Source organism: Mastigoproctus giganteus, chromosome 7 (genome assembly GCF_048544385.1).
Source record: "Mastigoproctus giganteus isolate SK-2022 chromosome 7, ASM4854438v1, whole genome shotgun sequence".
Lineage (NCBI taxonomy): Eukaryota > Metazoa > Arthropoda > Arachnida > Uropygi > Thelyphonidae > Mastigoproctus > Mastigoproctus giganteus.
In genome coordinates this window covers 217,088,769-217,108,655 of record NC_143581.1, presented here as the reverse complement: position 1 = coordinate 217,108,655, position 19,887 = coordinate 217,088,769, and the positions used below count along the sequence as shown (strand labels likewise).

General features: G+C 35.5%; 1 protein-coding gene across 4 annotated transcripts in view; it reads right to left on the bottom strand.

The window, feature by feature from the left end:
• The window catches only part of LOC150083681 (extracellular matrix organizing protein FRAS1-like), an 866,422-nt gene that overhangs the window by 390,544 nt on the left and 455,991 nt on the right, over positions 1-19,887 (bottom strand). For all 4 annotated transcript variants that reach the window (XR_016547213.1, XM_090378121.1, XM_090378123.1 and 1 more), the window contains 2 exons: positions 17,469-17,813; positions 8,299-8,381 (listed from right to left, as the gene is read on the bottom strand). Coding sequence is in view for 3 of the 4 variants with exons in the window: in XM_090378121.1 (XP_090234247.1) it covers positions 8,299-8,381; positions 17,469-17,813 (428 nt within the window). In the remaining variant the exon portion in view is untranslated. The remainder of the gene's footprint in view (positions 1-8,298; positions 8,382-17,468; positions 17,814-19,887) is intronic.

Sequence of the window (19,887 nt, the reverse complement as noted above, 5' to 3'; positions counted from 1 at the left end):
TATGATGCATATGGTGTATTTAATATTTACAGATTTCCAAATTTCTTTTACAGTAACCTTATTTTCACAATTAGTTGTCTTGACAGGCTTTGCAAAATTTTGTCAAAAGAAATAAGCATTAAGGAATACAGTGAGGCTGAAAATATGGATTTCAAGATTTTGTTAGTTTCAGACAATGCTCCAAGACATCCTGCCTCCTGTAGTGCAAGCATCACCCAGACATATTAAGGTTGTTTCTTCCCCCTCACTCCAACAAGTGCTCTTCTCTAGATATCAATCAAAGCGTAATCTCAAACTTTGAGTTCACTGTCCATTTATCCAGTACACTATTCACTAAATATTTGTAATGAAATCCTGCCCTCCTTAGATCTGAAATAAACAGGAAAGTATGATTCTGACACACCCCTATGCTGAAAAACCCTTGGATTTCCAGTATGGCACACCACAACAGACTGATTTTTTGTTAATGTCTTGTCCACACCATTTCGGTATTTCATGATCATTTGCTTCCATACATCCTGGTGCCATCTGTTCATAACTTAAGATATATGTTCTAGTGGGCATTCTTTTAAAAATAACTCATCTTGTAAATGTAAAGTACTTGGTTCTATGTATAATGACCTTCAATTATTTTTTAATATTTAAGAAAGTTCTGCAGCAACAATAGCTGAAGTAGCCACTTCTTCTATAAACTGTAATGTTGTGAAGCTGCATAACCAAGTATGTGGGGTGTACAATGCTTCAGGCAAAAATGAGAGTAGGAGTGTGTTATAGGCATAATGACAATAAGTACAATGAACAGCAATACACAGAACTAGAGTGGGCCAATATATCAGAATGTCTTATAATTGGGGATTTTAGTTTTCCAGATATTGACTGGAACTTGCGGATTGGTTACTCACAGACTAGCAAGACTTTTGTGGATTTATTGGACGACTGTTTTCTAAAGTAGAATGTTAGAGAGGAAACAAGAAGGAGTAATACTCTTGATATGATTATCAGCAATGATTTTTCATGCATTAAGAATCTGCAGATAAAAGAACCACTAGGTAGCAGTGATTGCACTGTATTGATTGGGGATTTACTTAAAGATATAACTACCATCACGGGTGAAGGGAAGAATTTTTGCTTTCATAAAGGTTACAACAGTGGTCTCCAACAGTTTTTAAGTTTTATACAGTGGGACCAACTGATGGTGTGTTACCATCAGCAAATTCTAAATGGGAAGCAGTCAAGGAATTAATCATAGAAGCTACTAGGCTTTTCATACCAAATAAAAAATACTCTTCAAGGTATAGGCCCAAACGGATGTCACATGAACTGATGAGACTTTTTTTGCAGAGAATAAAAATGAATGTGATGCATATAAATCATCTGGTGACACAGAAGCCTATGGTAGATATAAATTAGTCTGTAATCAAGTTACAAAGGAGGTTATGCAAGTGAAGGCAGATTATGAGAAATCTTTGGCAAAGAGTGCTAAGAAAACAGCAAAGACTTCTTTACATATGTAAACTCTAGAAGGAAGGGGAGGAATCAAATTGGTCCACTTGATTTCAATGTTTCAACCACTGATGATCTTGCTCAGATTGCTGACAAACTGAATGAGTCTTTTGCATCTACATTCACACATTAAGAATTCTTTAGGGAAGGGGATGCAAGAAGTTTACAAAACTCTAACAGAGAACTAAATGATTTTGAAATAACTGAGAGGAAAGTGTAAGAGAAATTGTTGAAGTTAAACATAAGAAAGGGCCTGGAATGGATGCGATCTATCCAATTATATTAAAGGAGGCAGCAAAGGAAGTAAACAAATCCTTAATCATAATTATGAGAGCATCCTTGGATTTTGGGAGAGGTCCCCACAGACTGGAGATGTGTGAATATATCACCAATACAGATACAGATCTGTTATTTTAACTTCCATTCCACGGAAAATAATGGAGACACTAGTAAAAAAAGGTAATGCAGGATCATCCATACAAGGCTGCAATTATACTTCAGACACAGCATGGGTTTATTAAGGGGAAATATTGTCTGACTAATTTGTTTGGATTTTACAATATGGTCACAAAACAACTGGACGCAAAAAATAATTTTCAGCTAAGGTAAAGAAAGCCAACACAAGAACTATGGGAAACTTCAGAAAACTTTTAGTGGTCAAAAGTGTTTCCCAGTACCACAGCTTCTCCCTGCATTCTCAGTAAACAGATAGTGCATGTTATCAGTAGTGGCAGTAGAAGTCAATAATGATGTGTTTATTAGTTTTTTTTTATTATTAAAAGTAGATTATCGGAGTTCATGAGTGAGCTGAAATTTACTTACGGGTACAGCCTCCAGACTGTCTCAGTCTTAGGGTGTTTATCCCCACTTCCTGCTGTTTTAACCCAATATGAAAATGACTTCTACAGAGGGTATGTGTTATCAGTAGTTGCAGTAGAAGTCCTTTTCCTATTGGGTTAAAACAGCAGGAAGTGGGGTTTGTTATGTGGTTTTTAGGAGCATTAGTAACTAAGGCCATATTGCTCCAGGATATGCGGTGGTCATTCCCCGACCTTTCCGCATCCTCCGTATTTGGTGGTGACGGGCTCGAACCCCGGTCTAATCAAGAAGCGTGTGCTACGCACTGCTGCTCCTTCCCACCTGGCTACGGAGGCGCCTAGAAGGAAGTGGGGATAAACACCCTAAGACTGAGGCGGTCTGGAGGGTGTACTTGTAAATTTCAGCCGCAAAGCATTACACTCATGAACTCCAATAATCTGCTTTTAATAATGAGAATAAAACTAATCAATACATCATTATTGACTTCTACTGCCACTACCAATAACACACACCATCTGTTTACTGAGAATGCAGGGAGAAACTGCAGTACTGGGAAACGCCTTTGCCTAATTTTGATACCACATATTTGGATTTCATAAAAGCTTTCGATACTGTTATACATAAAAGATGCTGTACAAATTGAAGCAATGAGGCATTAAAGAAAAGTTGCTGTTATGGTAAAGGGATGGTGGGGTGGGAGAAGACATTGCTCTTCACAGACTAATGTTATTAGTTGAGTCCCCCACAGTACACTATCGGGTTCATTGTTGTCTATATTTATCAATGATATTTATGAAGGCATATCAGGCTTAATGTCCAAGTTTTTAGATAATACAAAGGTTACAGGGTGGTTAATGACAGGAATGCTACTGCAACAGGATCTAGAAAGAAAAGTTAGGCAGATAGGCTCAGATTTTTTTTTTTTTTTTTTTTATATTTTGGAGTTGTTGGTGCATCGGCTTCTGTGGCCATATTGCACCTCGCAAGGTTTTTTTGCAGTACTTTGATCCAAGCCCGAGGCGGGAATCGAACCCGCGACCTTTGGGTTGCCGGGCAGGTACTTTACCCACTCGGCTAGCCCGGTCGGCGATAGGCTCAGAAATGGCACTTGACATTTAACATTGACAAATGCAAATTACTGCATAGGGATAGCAGTAACTTCAGAGTAATGTACCAACTGTGGTACCACTTAGTGTAGTGGAAAATGAAAAATACCTGGGGGTAATTGTGCAGTCAGATATGAAATTCTCTGAGCAGTGCAGACAGGTAGTAGTAGTAGTAGTAGTGGCATGTAATGCAAGAAAGCATGTGTATGAGCTTATGCAGCATCAGCCAAAAAAAAAAAAAAATCACACCATTCCCTCCAAATGCCTGTCCAGTTCCTCCTTAAATTTATTCAATCTATCAACTTCCACAACGACAGATGGAAGTTTGTTCCAGCAATTAACCACCCGTTGGCTAAAGGCAAATTTCTGCACATCTATTCTACATCTGTCTTTTCTTAATTTGAATTTATGCCCCCTTAGGTTCGTAATCTGAACAAGTGGAAGGATCCCATCAGAATTCAGCATGCTCAACCCATTCGAGGCATTATATACCTGAATCAGATCACCGCACAGGTGCCTAGTCTCCAGCCACTGCAATTTGCAGAGATACCAGGGAAGCTCATAGGGTTTGTCAATTATACAGATAATTGCTCTTCAGATAATTGACAAACATTCTTTATGTATATGTACATATACATACATACTATATATTATATATATATATATATATATATATATATATATATATATATATATATATATATATATCATAACGTCAATTTTGTTAGCAGGGATAAGGAGGTGATTATCCCTTTGTACAAGGCAATTGGCATGTGACATCTTGATTACCACATACAGGTGGGGAGGCTTCATTGTTGTTTGTTTGTTTGTTATTTGGTTTTTAGGAGCATTAGCAGCTAAGGCCATATTGCTCCGGGATATGCGGTGGTCATTCCCTGACCTTTCTGCATCCTCCATATTTGGTGGTGACTGGCTCGAACCCCAGTCTAATCAAGAAGCGTGTGCTACGCACTGCTACTCCTTCCCACCTGGCTATGAAGGCACCAGGGAGACTTCATATCAGGAATGATGTAGAGCTGCTGTAACAAGTGCAGAGAAGGGCAACAAGATTGGTGAGGAGAACAAAGGGGATGGTCTTACAAAAAAAGGTTTTAGTTCTGCACATTTCGGTATCTGGAAAATAGGTACCTGTAGGGTGATCTGATTGAGGTGTTGAATGGATTGAACAAGCTCAGTTCAGATGAGATTTTTCCTCTTGCTCAGACTATACACATCATGGGGAGGGGGCATAAATTCAAAATGAGAATAGATGTGCAGAAGTTTTCCTTTCCAGCCACCAACCACCCTTTAGCCAACAGGTGTTGGAACAAACTTTCATCTGATGTTGAAGTGGATAGCTTGAATAAATTCAAGAAAGATCTAGACAAACTGTGGGAGGGGATAGAGATAGGTGAAATTGGATTTTTTTTTAGCTAATGCTGAATAACCTTGCTTTCTTGCATCATTTCCTACTGCTAATACTAACGAGTGCAGAGAAGGGCATCTGACTACGCAACCAGGTTTGAGTAATCACTGGTATAGCTTTCCCCTTACACTCCTCCTCAATCTGGAAGTCAACTACCAGAAAAAATTATTTATTTGATTGGGTATGCCATGTTATTAATTTTTCAGGTAACCACTTTTTTTGTAATTATTAGTTACAAATTCATAACTTATTTAAGAATGACAATATTTTTATACTATTTTTAAATTACAGTAGGTCTTCACTTGGTTAAGCACCCATAGGAAAAGAGAGGTTAGGTACCCAGCTCACAAGGTTTCTTTTTTTTCATAAAATATATATATAATTATACATATATTTGAATAGCATTTAAAATAGTTGGAAACGGAATCTTTCATAATAAAATAAAATAAAATAGTACAGCATACATCAGAGGCAGCAAAAAGCATATTCCTCTACATGATGCTGAAATATAACCATATAAATAAGAATAAGAGTTAAAATAAAATAATGCCAGCAGTATGGTAAGACAAGAACGAAAATAATCAAAATTAAACCTAAATCAAACGGGGGGGGGGGGAAGAGAAGGGTAACAAGAGTAAAAATATTGTAGTAGAAACTCTCTAAAATAATTTAGAAAATCTAAATGAAAGAATAATAATTCATTGAATTTTGAAAGCCAATTAAATATAAATTTAGCGGTACCCCCCCCCCCCTCTGATGGGTACCAGGTCCAAATTTATGTGAAATATGACCAAATATGACCAGGGATTTGCTGCATTTCGATCGCTGACCATTATTGGCCTTGTGGTCCTCTGTCAAGATGGGACATAATGGTCAGTCTATTTTTGGTTTATTTTTGTTTTATTTTTGTTTTATTTTATTGTAGTGGTTAACACCTCTGTTGGTGATATTTCACATAACTTTGGACCTGGTACCGCTAAATTTCTATTTAATTGGCTTTTAAAATTTAATGAATTATTATTCTTTCATTTAGATTTCCTAAATTATTTTGGAGAGTTTCTACTGCAATATTTTTACTCTTGTTACCCTTCTCTTCCCCCCCCCCCCCCGGTTTGATTTAGGTTTAATTTTGATTATTTTCGCTCTTGTCTTACCATACTGCTGGCATTATTTTATTTTAACTCTTATTCTTATTTATATGGTTATATTTCAAGCATCATGTAGAGCAATATGCTTTTTGCTGCCTCTGATGTATGCTGTACTATTTTATTTTATTTTATTATGAAAGATTGTTTCCAACTATTTTAAACGCTATTCAAATATATGTATAATTATATCACATGACAGTAGTAGGCAAATTGCTGACGCTGTGCCTGTGCTGCCATCCATAGTTCCTTATTCGTCTATATAATCTGGTTAAGATTACTTTGTCAGTAGTGTGGCTTTGCACTGGAGTGCCCGTAGCTGTTCTATTTTTTAATTTTCACTGCATCAGGACCACCACTGTTCAAATCTTCTGCATTGGTGGTTTGATCTGAGGATCGGATGGCGGGCTGATCTTTCGATCAATTCTCCTTTGCAGCGATTTGTCCAGCGATCGAAATGCAGCGATTCCCTGACCATTATTGGCCTTGTGGTCCTCTGTCGAGATGGGGCATAATGGTCAGTCTATTTTTGGTTTAATTTTGTTTTATTTTATTGTAGTGGTTAACACCTCTGTTAGCGATATTTCACATAAATTTGGACCTGGTACCGATCAGAGGGGGTACTGCTCAATTTCTATTTAATTGGCTTTCAAAATTCAATGAATTATTATTCTTTCATTTAGATTTTCTAAATTATTTTAGAGAGTTTCTACTGCAATATTTTTACTCTTGTTACCCTTCTTTTCCCCCACCCCCAGTTTGATTATTTTCGCTCTTGTCTTACCATACTGCTGGCATTATTTTATTTTAACTCTTATTCTTATTTATATGGTTATATATATATATATATATATATATATATATATATATATATATAGCATGTATTAATATATTTTGTACACATTAACTGGATTATTCATTCTGCTCATTACTACAAGTACAATCCAGAATTTATGTTATGTATAGTTTATAGTATAAATTAACTTAATGCATCCAAAAAATATTTTGGCAAAAGAAAAGTAAGCAGTGCACTCATTCACTCACTCAGTCAGTAAGCAAATTTGAAATTTTGACAAAATGCTAATGGTGGTACCTGTATGTGGGAATAAAATTCAAATATTTCAAATAATCTATAAAGCATTTTCATCAAAGCAAAAGTTATCCCTCAGGACCTGAGTTATAATTTACCTCCTGTGAATCTGTATTTTCTGTTAAAATGTCTATATGATCACTTGCAGATCTTGAATTTAGAAGAAAAATGAAAATGAGCTCTAACAGATAACAATAGTAAGTTTAGGTTATTAGCATTAGTTGAAAGAAAGCAAGCTTATATAGCATCAGCCAAAAAAAAAAAAAAAAAAAAAAACCTTCCCATTTCAACCCATCCATTCACTCCAAAAGTTTGTTCAGTTCTTCCTTGAATTTATTTGTTATCAACTTCCACAACGACAGGTGAAAGTTTGTTACAGCAATCAACCATCCAAATTATTTTCTATCAGCATTAATTAGAATCCGCTCAGGCCTGTGACATAAATCTGGACAGCTTTGTTGATTGCACTTAATCTGACATTTTGAACCTTTGCATCGATTCAAAAACCGTTCTTTGCATAATACAATTTTCTCTATACTGAGTTAACATATGTCCGTGAATCTCAGAATGTTTCACCCAATCAGAGCTTTTCCCCACTCAGTTTTTCTCAAAAATGGTGCAATAAAAAAGCAGAATTGAAAATACTTGAAGCATAAAGTAAAACCATACTTGATATGGTGAATACATAGCAGTGCGAGCCACACGAGTTGTATTGCAACCCAACATAGTCTTTAAATATGTCATCATGTCATATACTTGATTTCTGTAAGAGTATGTTCTGACATATTATCAGTATTTAATATGAAAACTACCCTTGCTTTTTGAATTGTCTTCATATAATCACAATGTGAACCATATACTCAAATTAGCCTACAGTCAATTAAAAAAAATTTAACTACTTATGTTCTGTTCTGTTCTATTTTAATAGTAATTATCTCATATAAATGAAATTAAACAAATTTAATTCTCAATAAAAGAAAAAACTTAAAATTAATCACGTTTACATGTTGTCAAATAATCATTTCATTTTAGCAAAGGCCAAATATTTAGCATAATAACTGACATTTTTATAAAAATTTGAAAATAAAATACTTAAGCACTAAGAGAAAGTACTTAAGGGGCTTGCATGAATAAAAATATTAGCAAAAGAGATATAATATGATTTATTAGATTGTTTTTAATAAAATCTTGGAAAGTGAGGCAGCTTACAGTATATGGAAATGTTTGTCCTTCAGTCAAAATGGTTCCTTTATGTACTGGTTGTTCAGAAATATGGAGTTTCCTTAAGGTTCCTAAAATATGAGATATTAAAAATAAAAATAATAACTTGCATTAAACACAACTTCATGAAGCTATAATAAAATGCACACTCACACTGCATTGTAAAAAAATATTTTTTAAAATTTAAAAGTAATTATACTTACCATCCAGTGCAGTATAATTTTATTTAAATTTCAGTCTATTTAAAAGCAATGTAAAGGTGCATATTTCTATAATTTCAATTTCCTGTGTGATGTGTTGCAAAAGGCTACAAATTAATTATAGAATAACAGGCTAAAGTAACAGTATGTAGATTCCTATAAAATCTTGTGTAGTGCGAAACCACGTTATACGGGACTAAGAACCAGTACCAAAGGAGCTTATGTTCCAAAAGCTAACAAAAATACGTAAATTTTTATAAATATGGGAAACTTAATTTATATTAAACATAGTAATAACTGAACAAACATCTTACAAACTGTGATTCATATATATCAGATAATGTACATTGGTTTAATTTTCTTCCTCTTCATTGCTGCAAAGCGCAATCAAATGAGAAGTTTTCTCTGTTGCAGAATATCTTCACCTTCTGAACTTTCTTCTGCAGCATCTAGGTTTCATGTATCTTCTGCTCTCTTTAAAAAATCGTTATTCTGGGATTGCTTGCTTTTGCTTGATAAGTCTTTGTAAATTGCATGGTATGGAGCTAAGCATTTTTGAAGCTCCCTTTTGAACTTTGTGTTCCTTTCAGTCAAAGGATCTGCATTCAAAAAATAAGATTCTAATTGCTCGGCTAAGTGTTCCTGTATGCTTTTTAATGTAAAATTTGGAACTTCAGAATTTTCATCTGCGCTATCATGCTCTGAATTTATTTGGTTTACCTTTGATGCCATTTCCACAAAATCCACTCTGCCAACTTCTTTTGCTACCAGTAATTTTTGAACATATTCAGTAGTCATATATCAAAACCTTTCTCTCCTGCCAACTTAGTAAGTTCTGTTCTCACACTGATTCTGTTTTCTGCCAGTTCGACCATATTTCCAGAATGCACTGACACTGGCCATACATTTTTCTAACATGCACATGTTGATGGTTTTACTTCTTTGAGCGATAAAGCTATGATTCCGATACAATCCACAACTGAAAAATGTTTCAATGCCTCCATCACTTGAATAGATTCAGAATTAAATTTTTTCCAAAATCCTTTGTAAAGATTTTCTGATGTAATGAGTTTTAAAGGTACATATAATGCCTTGTCTAATGGCTGAATCAAATAAGTTGTATTAGGTGGTAGGAACATTACTTCAATATTTTGGATGATTTAAATTTTTTTTGGGTGGCCTGGCACATTATCCAATAGTAATAAAACTTAAAATTTATAAATGATCAAATAAAAATCAAAATAACCTTACAAAACCTTTAAAGTCACGAATTGCATGTTTCGAAGTCACAATTTTTTATGGTCTCAAACACCCACAATTTTGCACAGAACCTAATGCCAGGATTTCCCAACAAAATAAAATACAGGGATTTTCCAATCATTTTTTGCATAACGACTAGCAAGTCAACAGTGGGGATTCACAAAAAATAATGAAAATGCTGAAAAATTATATCCAACATAATAGGAGCGATTTATCTGCACAAAAGCTCAAAAATACCATGTTATGCGAGGTTCCGCAATTCTCTAACCAGATTAGAGTGAAACCATGGTATAAAAGTATAGTGTTGTGGGAAGATTCCCACAATTTAGCAATCATGTTAGAGCGAAACCGCGTTGTGCGAGGATTCCCGCAATTTATCAATCATGTTAGAGCAAAACCATGTTGTGAAAGGATTCCTGCAATTTATTAGCGTTAGCATTAGTAGAGGCATATGATGCAAGAAAGAAAGCTTATGCAACATCAACCAAAAAAAAAATAAATAAATAAACGCTCCCATTTCACCCCTCCGTTTGTTCCAAGTACCTGTCCAGCTCAGTCTTAAATTTATTTAGGCTATCAACTTCTACAACAAAGGATGGAAGTCTGTTCCACCAACCAACCACTGGCTAAAGGCAAACTTCCACACATCTATCCTACATCTGTCTTTCCTCGATTTGAATTTATGCCCTCTCAAATGATTATTCTGAGCAAGAGGAAGAATTCCATCAGCACTGAGCATGCTCAGTGCTGATGGAACAAGAAAAAGAAATGAATCACTTATAAGTTTATCAAGTGGAAATCTGCTGCACACCAATGGAAACAGTGAAAGCATTAGCAGAGGCATTTGATGCAAGAAAGCAAGCTTATGCAGCATCAGCCAAAAAAAAAAAAAAAAACCACTTCCACTTCACCCCTCTGTTCATTCGAAATACCTGTCCAGCTGAGCCTTAAATTTATTTAGGCTATCAACTTCCACAACGAGGGATAGAGTCTGTTCCACCAAGAAACTACCCGCTGGCTACAGGCAAATTTCCACACATCTGTCTTTCGTCAATCTGTCCTACATCTGTCTTTCGTCAATTTGAATTTATGCCCTCTCAGGTAATTATTCTGAGCAAGAGGAAGAATCCCATCAGCACTGAGCATGCTCAAGCCATTCAAGGCTTTATACACCTCTATCAGATCACCTTGCCGGTGTAATTTGCAAAACTTAAGCCTTTCTTCGTAAGAGCACCCCTTTGTTCCATTCACTAATCTTGTTGCCCTTCTCTGTACTCGTTCCAGCAGCTCTACATCCTTCTTGAAATGAGGCCTCCAGACCTGTATACAGTACAGGTGTGGCCTGACCATTGCCTTATACAAGGGCATAATCACCTCCTTATCCCTGTTTTCTGGTCCATAAAGATATAAAAAACAACATTTTGGAATTCAAAAGTACATCACCAAGGATGTTAAGACTACTACTCAGAATTTCTAAGAGGTATAAGGTAAAGGTTATAATGATTTATGCACCAACATCGAGCCATGATGATGAAGAGGTTGAAGAAATGTACACCGATATTGAGTCTTCTAGATGAATAGAAAACTCATTACACTATCATTATGGAGGACTTCAATGCTAAGGTTGGAAAAGAGACAAAGCAGTGCAGAAAGAGGAACTATAGGAAATTTTGGAATTGGTGAAAGAAATGAAAGAGATGAAAGACTTGTGGAATTTGCAGAATTTTGAAGAATGTCAATAATGAACACTTTTTTTCAAGAAAAGGGTGAACGGAAAGTGGACATGGAAGAGCCCAAATGGATTAACAACTAATGAAATCGACATCATCCTCACTAACAGAAGATATATCGTGAATAATGTTACTGTCCTGAACAAGGTAAATGTTGGAAGTGATCACAGAATGGTACGATGCACACTTGATATAGATGTAAGAAAAGAAAGGAAAAAAACTGACTCGAGTAAATAATATGAAGGTCTTTGAGATAACAGAAGAGGAGAAAAAGCAGTATGTACTGGAACTTAAGAACAGGTTTGAGCTTCTGCAGACTGCTCAGGAGCAAGATATCGACAAGGAATATTACAATTTTCTGAAAGTGATAAAGCCCAAGAAACCTATAAGTAAAAAGAAATCCAAAGAAGAAAAAAATCAGTCAAGAAACACTTGTCATGATGAACTGAAGACGACAAATGAAGAGCAAGAAAAACACTGACAGGGAGAAAATTGAGTATACTGAGTTATGCAAAGCCATTAGAAAGAGACTCAGAGAGGACATAAGAAGATTTAACACAAGAAAAGTAGAACAAGCATTAAGGGAAAACAAAGGATTTAAATAAGCAGCCATGAGCAGTAATACAAAAAAAACAAATGATGCTGAAACTGAAGAATAGCGATGGTGTACTTATGAATAGCAGAGAAGGCATAATTCAAATAGCAGAAGACTACTATAAAGAGTTATACAAGGAGCGAGGGAATGATGCCAGCAGTGGGGAAGATGGATTGCAAATTAGTAACACATACAACATACCTGATGAGGTAGAACATGAGAAATTAAAATGCATTAGAGAAGGTGTGACTCCTAAGGAGTGGAATAATGAAATCATAGTTTTGCTGCATAAGAAAGGAGATAAATCAGAAATTGGAAATTACATACCAATGAGCTTGTTATCCCACATCTACAAGTTGTTCACAAGGGTCATTGTTAACAATTAGAAAGAATACTTGATGAGAATCAACCGAAAGAGCAAGCTGGCTTTAGGACAGAATTCTCAACTATGGATCACCTTCAAATAATATCACAGCTAATGGAGAAAGCAAATGAATATAAAACATTATTATGTCTGGCATTTGTGCATTATGAAAAGGCATTTGACTCCATACAGCATAAGGCAATGTTTCGGGCACTGGAAAGACAAGGCATAGATACCCCATACATTATGATTTTGAAGAAAATATATAAGAACGCTACCTCCTTTATTAGACTAGACAAAGACAGTAGCAAATTTAAAATTGGGAAAGGAGGTTGACAAGGAGACATAATATCTCCAAAGTTGTTTACTGCTGCCCTTGAGGAAGCTTTCAGAAGATTAGACTGGTGGAAAAAAGGAGTCAATGTGAATGGAGAGTACCTAAACCATTTACGATTTGCAGATGACATTGTGGTCATAAGTCACGATCCTAAAGAATTTGAGGAAAATCTTAATCAGTTATGCAAAGTTAGTAAGGATTTCGGACTAAAGATGAATACAGTAAACCCCCACTATTCGCGGTCGCTGATTTAATATAAAATGAAACCTAAAAAAATGTGAATTTTAAAGCGCTGTGAACATTTTCCGCCATAAAAAAACATGGGCGTGGCTAAAATTATCTTTCACAGTCAAAACAGCGCTTAGTAGGTGGGGGGAGAGGGGTAACAAAATTTCGAGCGTGGATGTTTCTCGCTAATCCTTGTTCAGTACTGTTATGCGCTTGTCGTGGAAGGTTTCATCGTTTGCTTTTAATTTATATGCTCATAAATTGAATAAATTTATCAATTTGTAAATTGATATGCTTACAAAAGTGAGAAATCTACCATTTTGCAGTGTAAAACAGACTTTTTCGAGTGTGTTAACAGAAGAAAGTGACTTTATTGTGGACAAGTTCTTTCTAACCCGTACAAAAATATGGCTACGAATAACGAGGGAAATGTGAAAAGATCAAAGAAGGTGATGACATTATCAAATAAAATTGAGTTATTAGATAAAATTTCTAATGGTGAAAGTGTCTCCTCAGTGGCAAAACATCATAAAATCAATGATTCAACGGTATACAATCAATCAAGAAATCAGAAGAAAAAATCCGCCGTAGTGTCCGTGAAAACGCACTAATTGCTTCAAAAATTTGCTCTGTAACTCGTGAAGTTAAATTAGAAAATATGGAAAAAGCTTTAAATCTGTGGATAGAAGACCAAATTCAAAATAAAATTCCGTTAAGTTCACTCTTCATTCGTGAAAATGCAAAACTCCTTTATCAACATTTTAGCGAAACTGGTGATAGCACTGGCGGGATAAGGTTTTTTAGCTATTGCACAAAGGCATTGGATTGAAAGATTTGTTTGAAATTTCTAATAAATATTAAATATTACATTTAATATTAAATTGTTTCTTATTTTCATTTTGATGCCATATGCTTGCATTTCACTATGTACTGTCTATGTACATAGTCATATTATGAAGGTACATATAATACATACATAGGCAAAATTTTAGACTAGTTTTTCTTATATATTTCATACTTTGGAATGGAACCCCTTTATTACTATGGGAGCCATAACTCAGTATTCGCGTTTTCGGTATTCGTGACATTTCTCAGGAACGTAACCCCCGTGAATAGTGGGGGTTTACTGTATGGCTAAAACAAAAGTAATGATGGACAAGTAGAAACATTATATCCACAGAAAGGGATATAATGATTGAAGGAGCAGTAATTGAAAAGGTGGAGTCATATACTTATCTGGGACAAGTCATTAACTGTAATAATGATAAATGGATGGAAGTCAAGAGAAGAATAAATTTTGGATGGATAGCATTCAGGAAATATAGTCGCATACTGAGGAGCAATATCCCAATTTGTCTGAAACATAAAATAATGAACCAATGTATACTCCCCATCATGACTTATGGAAATGACACTTTGGCACTCAACAAAAGAATGGGGGCACTCAACAAAAGAATGGAAGAGAAGCTGAGAACTACACAGCGAAGAATGGAACAAATTATATTAGGAATCAGACTGTTAGATAAGAAGAGAAACACATGGATTAGGCAGGAAACTCAAGTAAAGGACATTCTTATCAAAACTAAAGAACTAAAATGGTCTTGGACAGGACACATAGCTCTAAGACATGATGATCCCAGGGGCTCACACTGGCGAGTATAGGCTTGGCACACCTAGGGTCCTGAGCTGGATATCATCATTCTTCTCTTTATTGGTGATTCCCTTCTACTTTTGACTCACTCTCTCTCTCTCTCTCTCTCTCTCTCTTAGGGTAACTCGGGGATTTTTTTTTTTTTTTGGCTGTTGCAGCATAAGCCTCAGGCTTCCTTGCACCATGTAGCTAATAATAATAATAATAATAATAATAATGACAGATGGACTAAGAAAATAACAGAATGTTACCCAAGAGGAGCTAAGAGAAAACGTGGAAGAAACCACGGAGATGGACAGCTGAAATTCATGAGTTTGTGGGTGGGTAGTAATGGATGGCCATTGCACAAAACAGAAGGAACTGAAAAGTTGCTGGAGAGGCCTTCATCCTGCAGTGGATTGAAAATGGCTGATGATGATGATAATGTTTTGTATTTTTTTTTTTTTTTTTGGCTGATGCTTTCTTGCATCACATGCCTTGCTTTCAAAACACTTGCTTTCTTGCATCACATGCCACCACTACTACTACTAGGTGAATCATACAAAGCAACAAAGTGCAAAGGCAGATGTGGTGCAAAGACCAGAATGAACAAAGAATACATAGTGAGCTAGAATGCATTGCAATAAATTAAATTGTTCCAAGCAGGTTTGAGAGTGTGTGCACATGCATACATTTGGCAAAAGCAAAAACAATTTGAATGCTATCAATTTCAGAATTAACATACAAACATTTATGCAAAGCAATGGCCTGTTACGACATGGGATGTGGCTGTTAATATGGTTTAGGTCAGATTGATCTGTTTTCTCTGCATCCTTCACAAAGATTTAAATCTCTCCTAAAATGAGGTTTCCAATCTGTATCAGTATTCAAGATGTGGCCCAACCATTGCTTATATAGCAGGATAATTATCATTTTATCCCTACTTGCAAAGTTCCTCATGACAGAATCCCAAGAACTCTTCTAGCAGACAGTCTACTCAGAGAACTTCATGTCAGACTATACAATTATTCTAAGTCTTTTCCATTTCAACTACCTTGAGTTTAGTGTTACCAAAATAATATGTTATTCTGGGATTACTGTTACCCAATGCAGTACCTTGCATTTATCAGTGGCGCCTCCGTAGCCAGGTGGGCAGCAGTGCGTAGCACACGCTTCTTGATTAGACAGGTTCAAGCCCGTGACCATCAAAAATACGGAGGATGCGGAAAGGTCAGGGAATGACCACTGCATAGTCCTGGAGCAATATGCCCTTAGTTGCTAATGCTCCTAAAAAGCAAATAACAAACAACAAACAAGCATTTATCAATGGTAAACCCAAGTTGCCATTTTTTAGTCCATCTGTGCCCACCCTTGTATCTTCAGCAAAACTTAGATTTCAAAATCGAAATGCGTACATCAATTTCATTAATAAATATAAAAAAACAGTAAAGGGCTCAAAACCAAACTTTGTGATATCCCACTCACAATGTTAGGTGCTGTTGTAACCAGAAATTGGAAATCTTTGCCTAAGATATCAAAAATGTAAAGATATATTTTTAAAAAATAGTTAAATTTTAATATTCAGTGGCCACTTTATTTTTGCCAAAAACAATTATATACTACAGAAACAATCAGCAATTAAGAGATAGATTTGATTGCAGATGACAATAATTTAATATGCATACAGAATTCATTCATCTACCACACTATGAATAAAACTTGTTACAGGAAAAGACTAGAAAGGCAAAAATCCTTACACAAAGAAATGGTCTCTTAAATTGCAATATTTTCAGCATAAGTTACCCGTGTTTCACTATGAATAAGAAGCAGCAGTTCTCTTTTGTGAAATATAGTCATTTATTTATAATTCAGTGCTAGCACTAATTGTTTTACTAGTTACTGTTATTTTATCAGAAACAACTAGACAGTCCATCATTCTCTTTTGTGAAATATAGTCATTTATATGTAATTTAGTGCTAGAACTAGCTGTTTTACTAGTGATTGTCATCTTATCAGAGAGCAACTCGACAGTTCATCAGTGCAGCACTTAAAACCCATGTGATTTATTGGAGACTAGAGATGCTAAGTGATGACCTGAAATATAAACTAATACCGAAGTAAAATTTCAATACCTGAAACCATCCAATCTGACTGCTTTTCAAATTTAAAAAAAAAAAAAAAAAAGTTCAATACAGGCAGCCCACTTTATATTCATCTGTGTGTTAATTTTTGGCTATAAAAATTGCTACTTGTTCACTGTAATTTGAAAAAATAGATACAAAATTGATCAATAGTTGAACTTATACTTTTTAGAATACTGGATTCCTTTGATCTGCCCTATAGTAAATTCATTTAAAGAATACATGAAGTTGAGATTCTAAAATGTATCCATAATGCCTTCTCATACTAATAATTAAATTTCACATAGAGACTACTTTGTCTCAGAGTTTCAACTAAATTAACAAGTAAAATGACGCCTCTGTAGGTGGGCAGGAGCAGCAGAGTGTAGCACACACACTTCTTGATTACACAGGGGTTCGAGCCCATGACCACCAAATACGGAGGATTCGGAAAGGTCAGAGAATGACCACCGCACATCCCCGGTGCAATATGACCTTAGTTGCTAATGCTCCTAAAAACCAAATAACAAACAAGTGAAATATGCTTAACAGCATTTAGAAAATTGAATTTTCACATTATTAAGTTATATTACTAATGAGGTGAGTGACAAGTCAAACATAAGCAATTATTTTACAACTCAGTTGTAAAGAAATACCTTTTATCATTTCAAACTATTAAAAAATAAGAACATACCATGTGTGGGGGCAATTTCAATGGCACATATAATGTCTTCAGAATTAGAATCTGCATCCTGAATATCAATAACTGACGTATTAATAGTAAAAAATGAATTATGAAATACTGTGGCTGGTTTTGCAAGCATTACTGGTGGTTCATCATTGATTGAATAAATAGTTATGTCAATCTGATGAGAAGAAGAATTAACATTTCCATCTGTTGCATGGAAAATAAAGGAATCCTCTGTTGGCTCAAAGTTAATATGATTATCTTGAACATAATGAACAAATCCATCCATTGCATCCTGGAGAGGGAAGGAAGCAACTGGTAATCCTTCTAGGGTTTTTTCTAGGCCATAAACTAAAAAAAAAAAAAAATTGAAATTAACATTAATTTCAGTACATTAAATTTTTTGAAACACAGACATCATGAAATACAAAATTTAAAAATTGATATTATTTCCATCTGATATTCCTCCAAATATAAACAAATGACAACATACTCTATAATTTGACAAGTTTTTATTATTAGATTCTGCAGTAATATAAAACAATAAACAAAGTAAAATTGTGGAATTTAATTATCAAAATAAACAGGGGACTATCCTTAGGCATTGTGATGAGATGAAAAGAGATGAGATGCAAAAAATTAAAAGCAAAAAATATACTTGTAACCCTGTAATAAACTCAAAATATCAATTATCAAGGATATTACAACCCCAAATGTTAAACTTCATTTGCCACCTCTCAGCCCATCTGCTCAACCTTTCTAGATCCTGTTGCAGCAGCATAGCGTCAGTAGTGTCCTTAACAACCCTGCCAACCTTTGTATCGTCTGCAAACTTGGACATTAAGCTTGATATACCACCATCAATATTATTTATAAATACAGAAAACAACAATTGACCCAACACTGAACCCTGAGGGACTCCACTAATAACATTAGTCCACGATGAGCAGTGTCCATTAATTACCACTCTCTGTCTTCTGCCACTCAACCATCCCTTTATCCATAGCAACAATTTGCCACCAATGCCACACTGCTCCAATTTGTGCGGCAGTCTTCCATGTGCAACAGTATCAAAAGCCTTTCTAAGATCCTAATATATAATATCAAAGTTATTCCCTGCATCCAATTCTTTTGTAACTACATCATAGTATCCAATCAAATTGGTCAGACAAGACCTGCCCTTAACAAAACCATGCTGTGTCTGAGCTATAACTGAATTCTTGTCAAGATGATCCTGTAGTGCTTCTTTAACCAGTGCTTCCATTAATTTTCCTGGAACAGAAGTTAAACTCACAGGTCTATAATTATTTGTGTCAGCCTTTGATCCTCCTTTGTGAATTGGGATCACATTTGCACATCTCCAGTCTATGGGTACCTCCCCTTAGTCCAAGGAAGCTCTCATAATTATGGCTAAGGGTTTGCTTACTTCCTTTGCTGCCTCCTTTAATATAACTGGACAGATCCCATCCACCCCGGGTGCCTTTCTTTTGTTTATCTTCAACAGTTTCTCCTCCACTTTACTCTCGTTATTACAAGATTATCTAGCTTACTGATAGAGTTGAATACACCTCTGGCATTCCCCTCGCCGAATAACTCCTCATGTGTGAATGTCGATGCAAAATATTCATTTAGTTTGTTAGCTACCTGAGCAGGATCATCAACAGGTGGACCATCGATATCATGTGGACCAATATGATTCATCCCCTTCCTTCTAGAGTTTACATAAGTAAAGAACTCTTTGCTATTTTTCTTTACATCCCTTGCCAAAGATTTCTCGTAATCTGCCTTCGCCTGCCTAACCTCCTTTGTAACTTGGTTACAGATCAACTTGTATCTATCATAGGCTTCTGTGTCATGTGTTAATTTGTATATATCCCATGCATTTTTCTTCTCTGCCATATGTCTCAATAGCTGATCTCACATCCATTTAGGCCTAAACCTTGAACAATATTTCTTAGTTAGTATGTAAAGCCTAGTAGCTTCCAAGATAAGTTCTTTGAATGCTTCCCATTTTGAATTTGCTTTTGGTAACATCATTAGTTGGCCCCACTGTACAGAATTTAAATACTGTCTCAGACCATTGTAGTCGCCTTTACAAAAGCAATAACCCTTCCGTTTACCCCTGATGGTAGTTACCTCTTTAAGTAAATCCCACTTCAGCACACTGTGATCACTGCCACCTAGTCGTTCCTTTATCTCCAGATTTGTAAGGCATGAAGAATCACTACTGATAATCAGATCAAGAGTATTACCCCATTTGGTTGCCTCCCAAACATGCTGACGTAGAAACCAATCATCCAATAAATCCACAAAAGCCTTGCTAGTGTGTGAGTGACCAACCCACAAATTCCAGTCAATATCTGGGAAATTAAAATCCCCCATTATAAGACTCTCTGATTTACTGGCCCACTCTATTTCCCTGTAC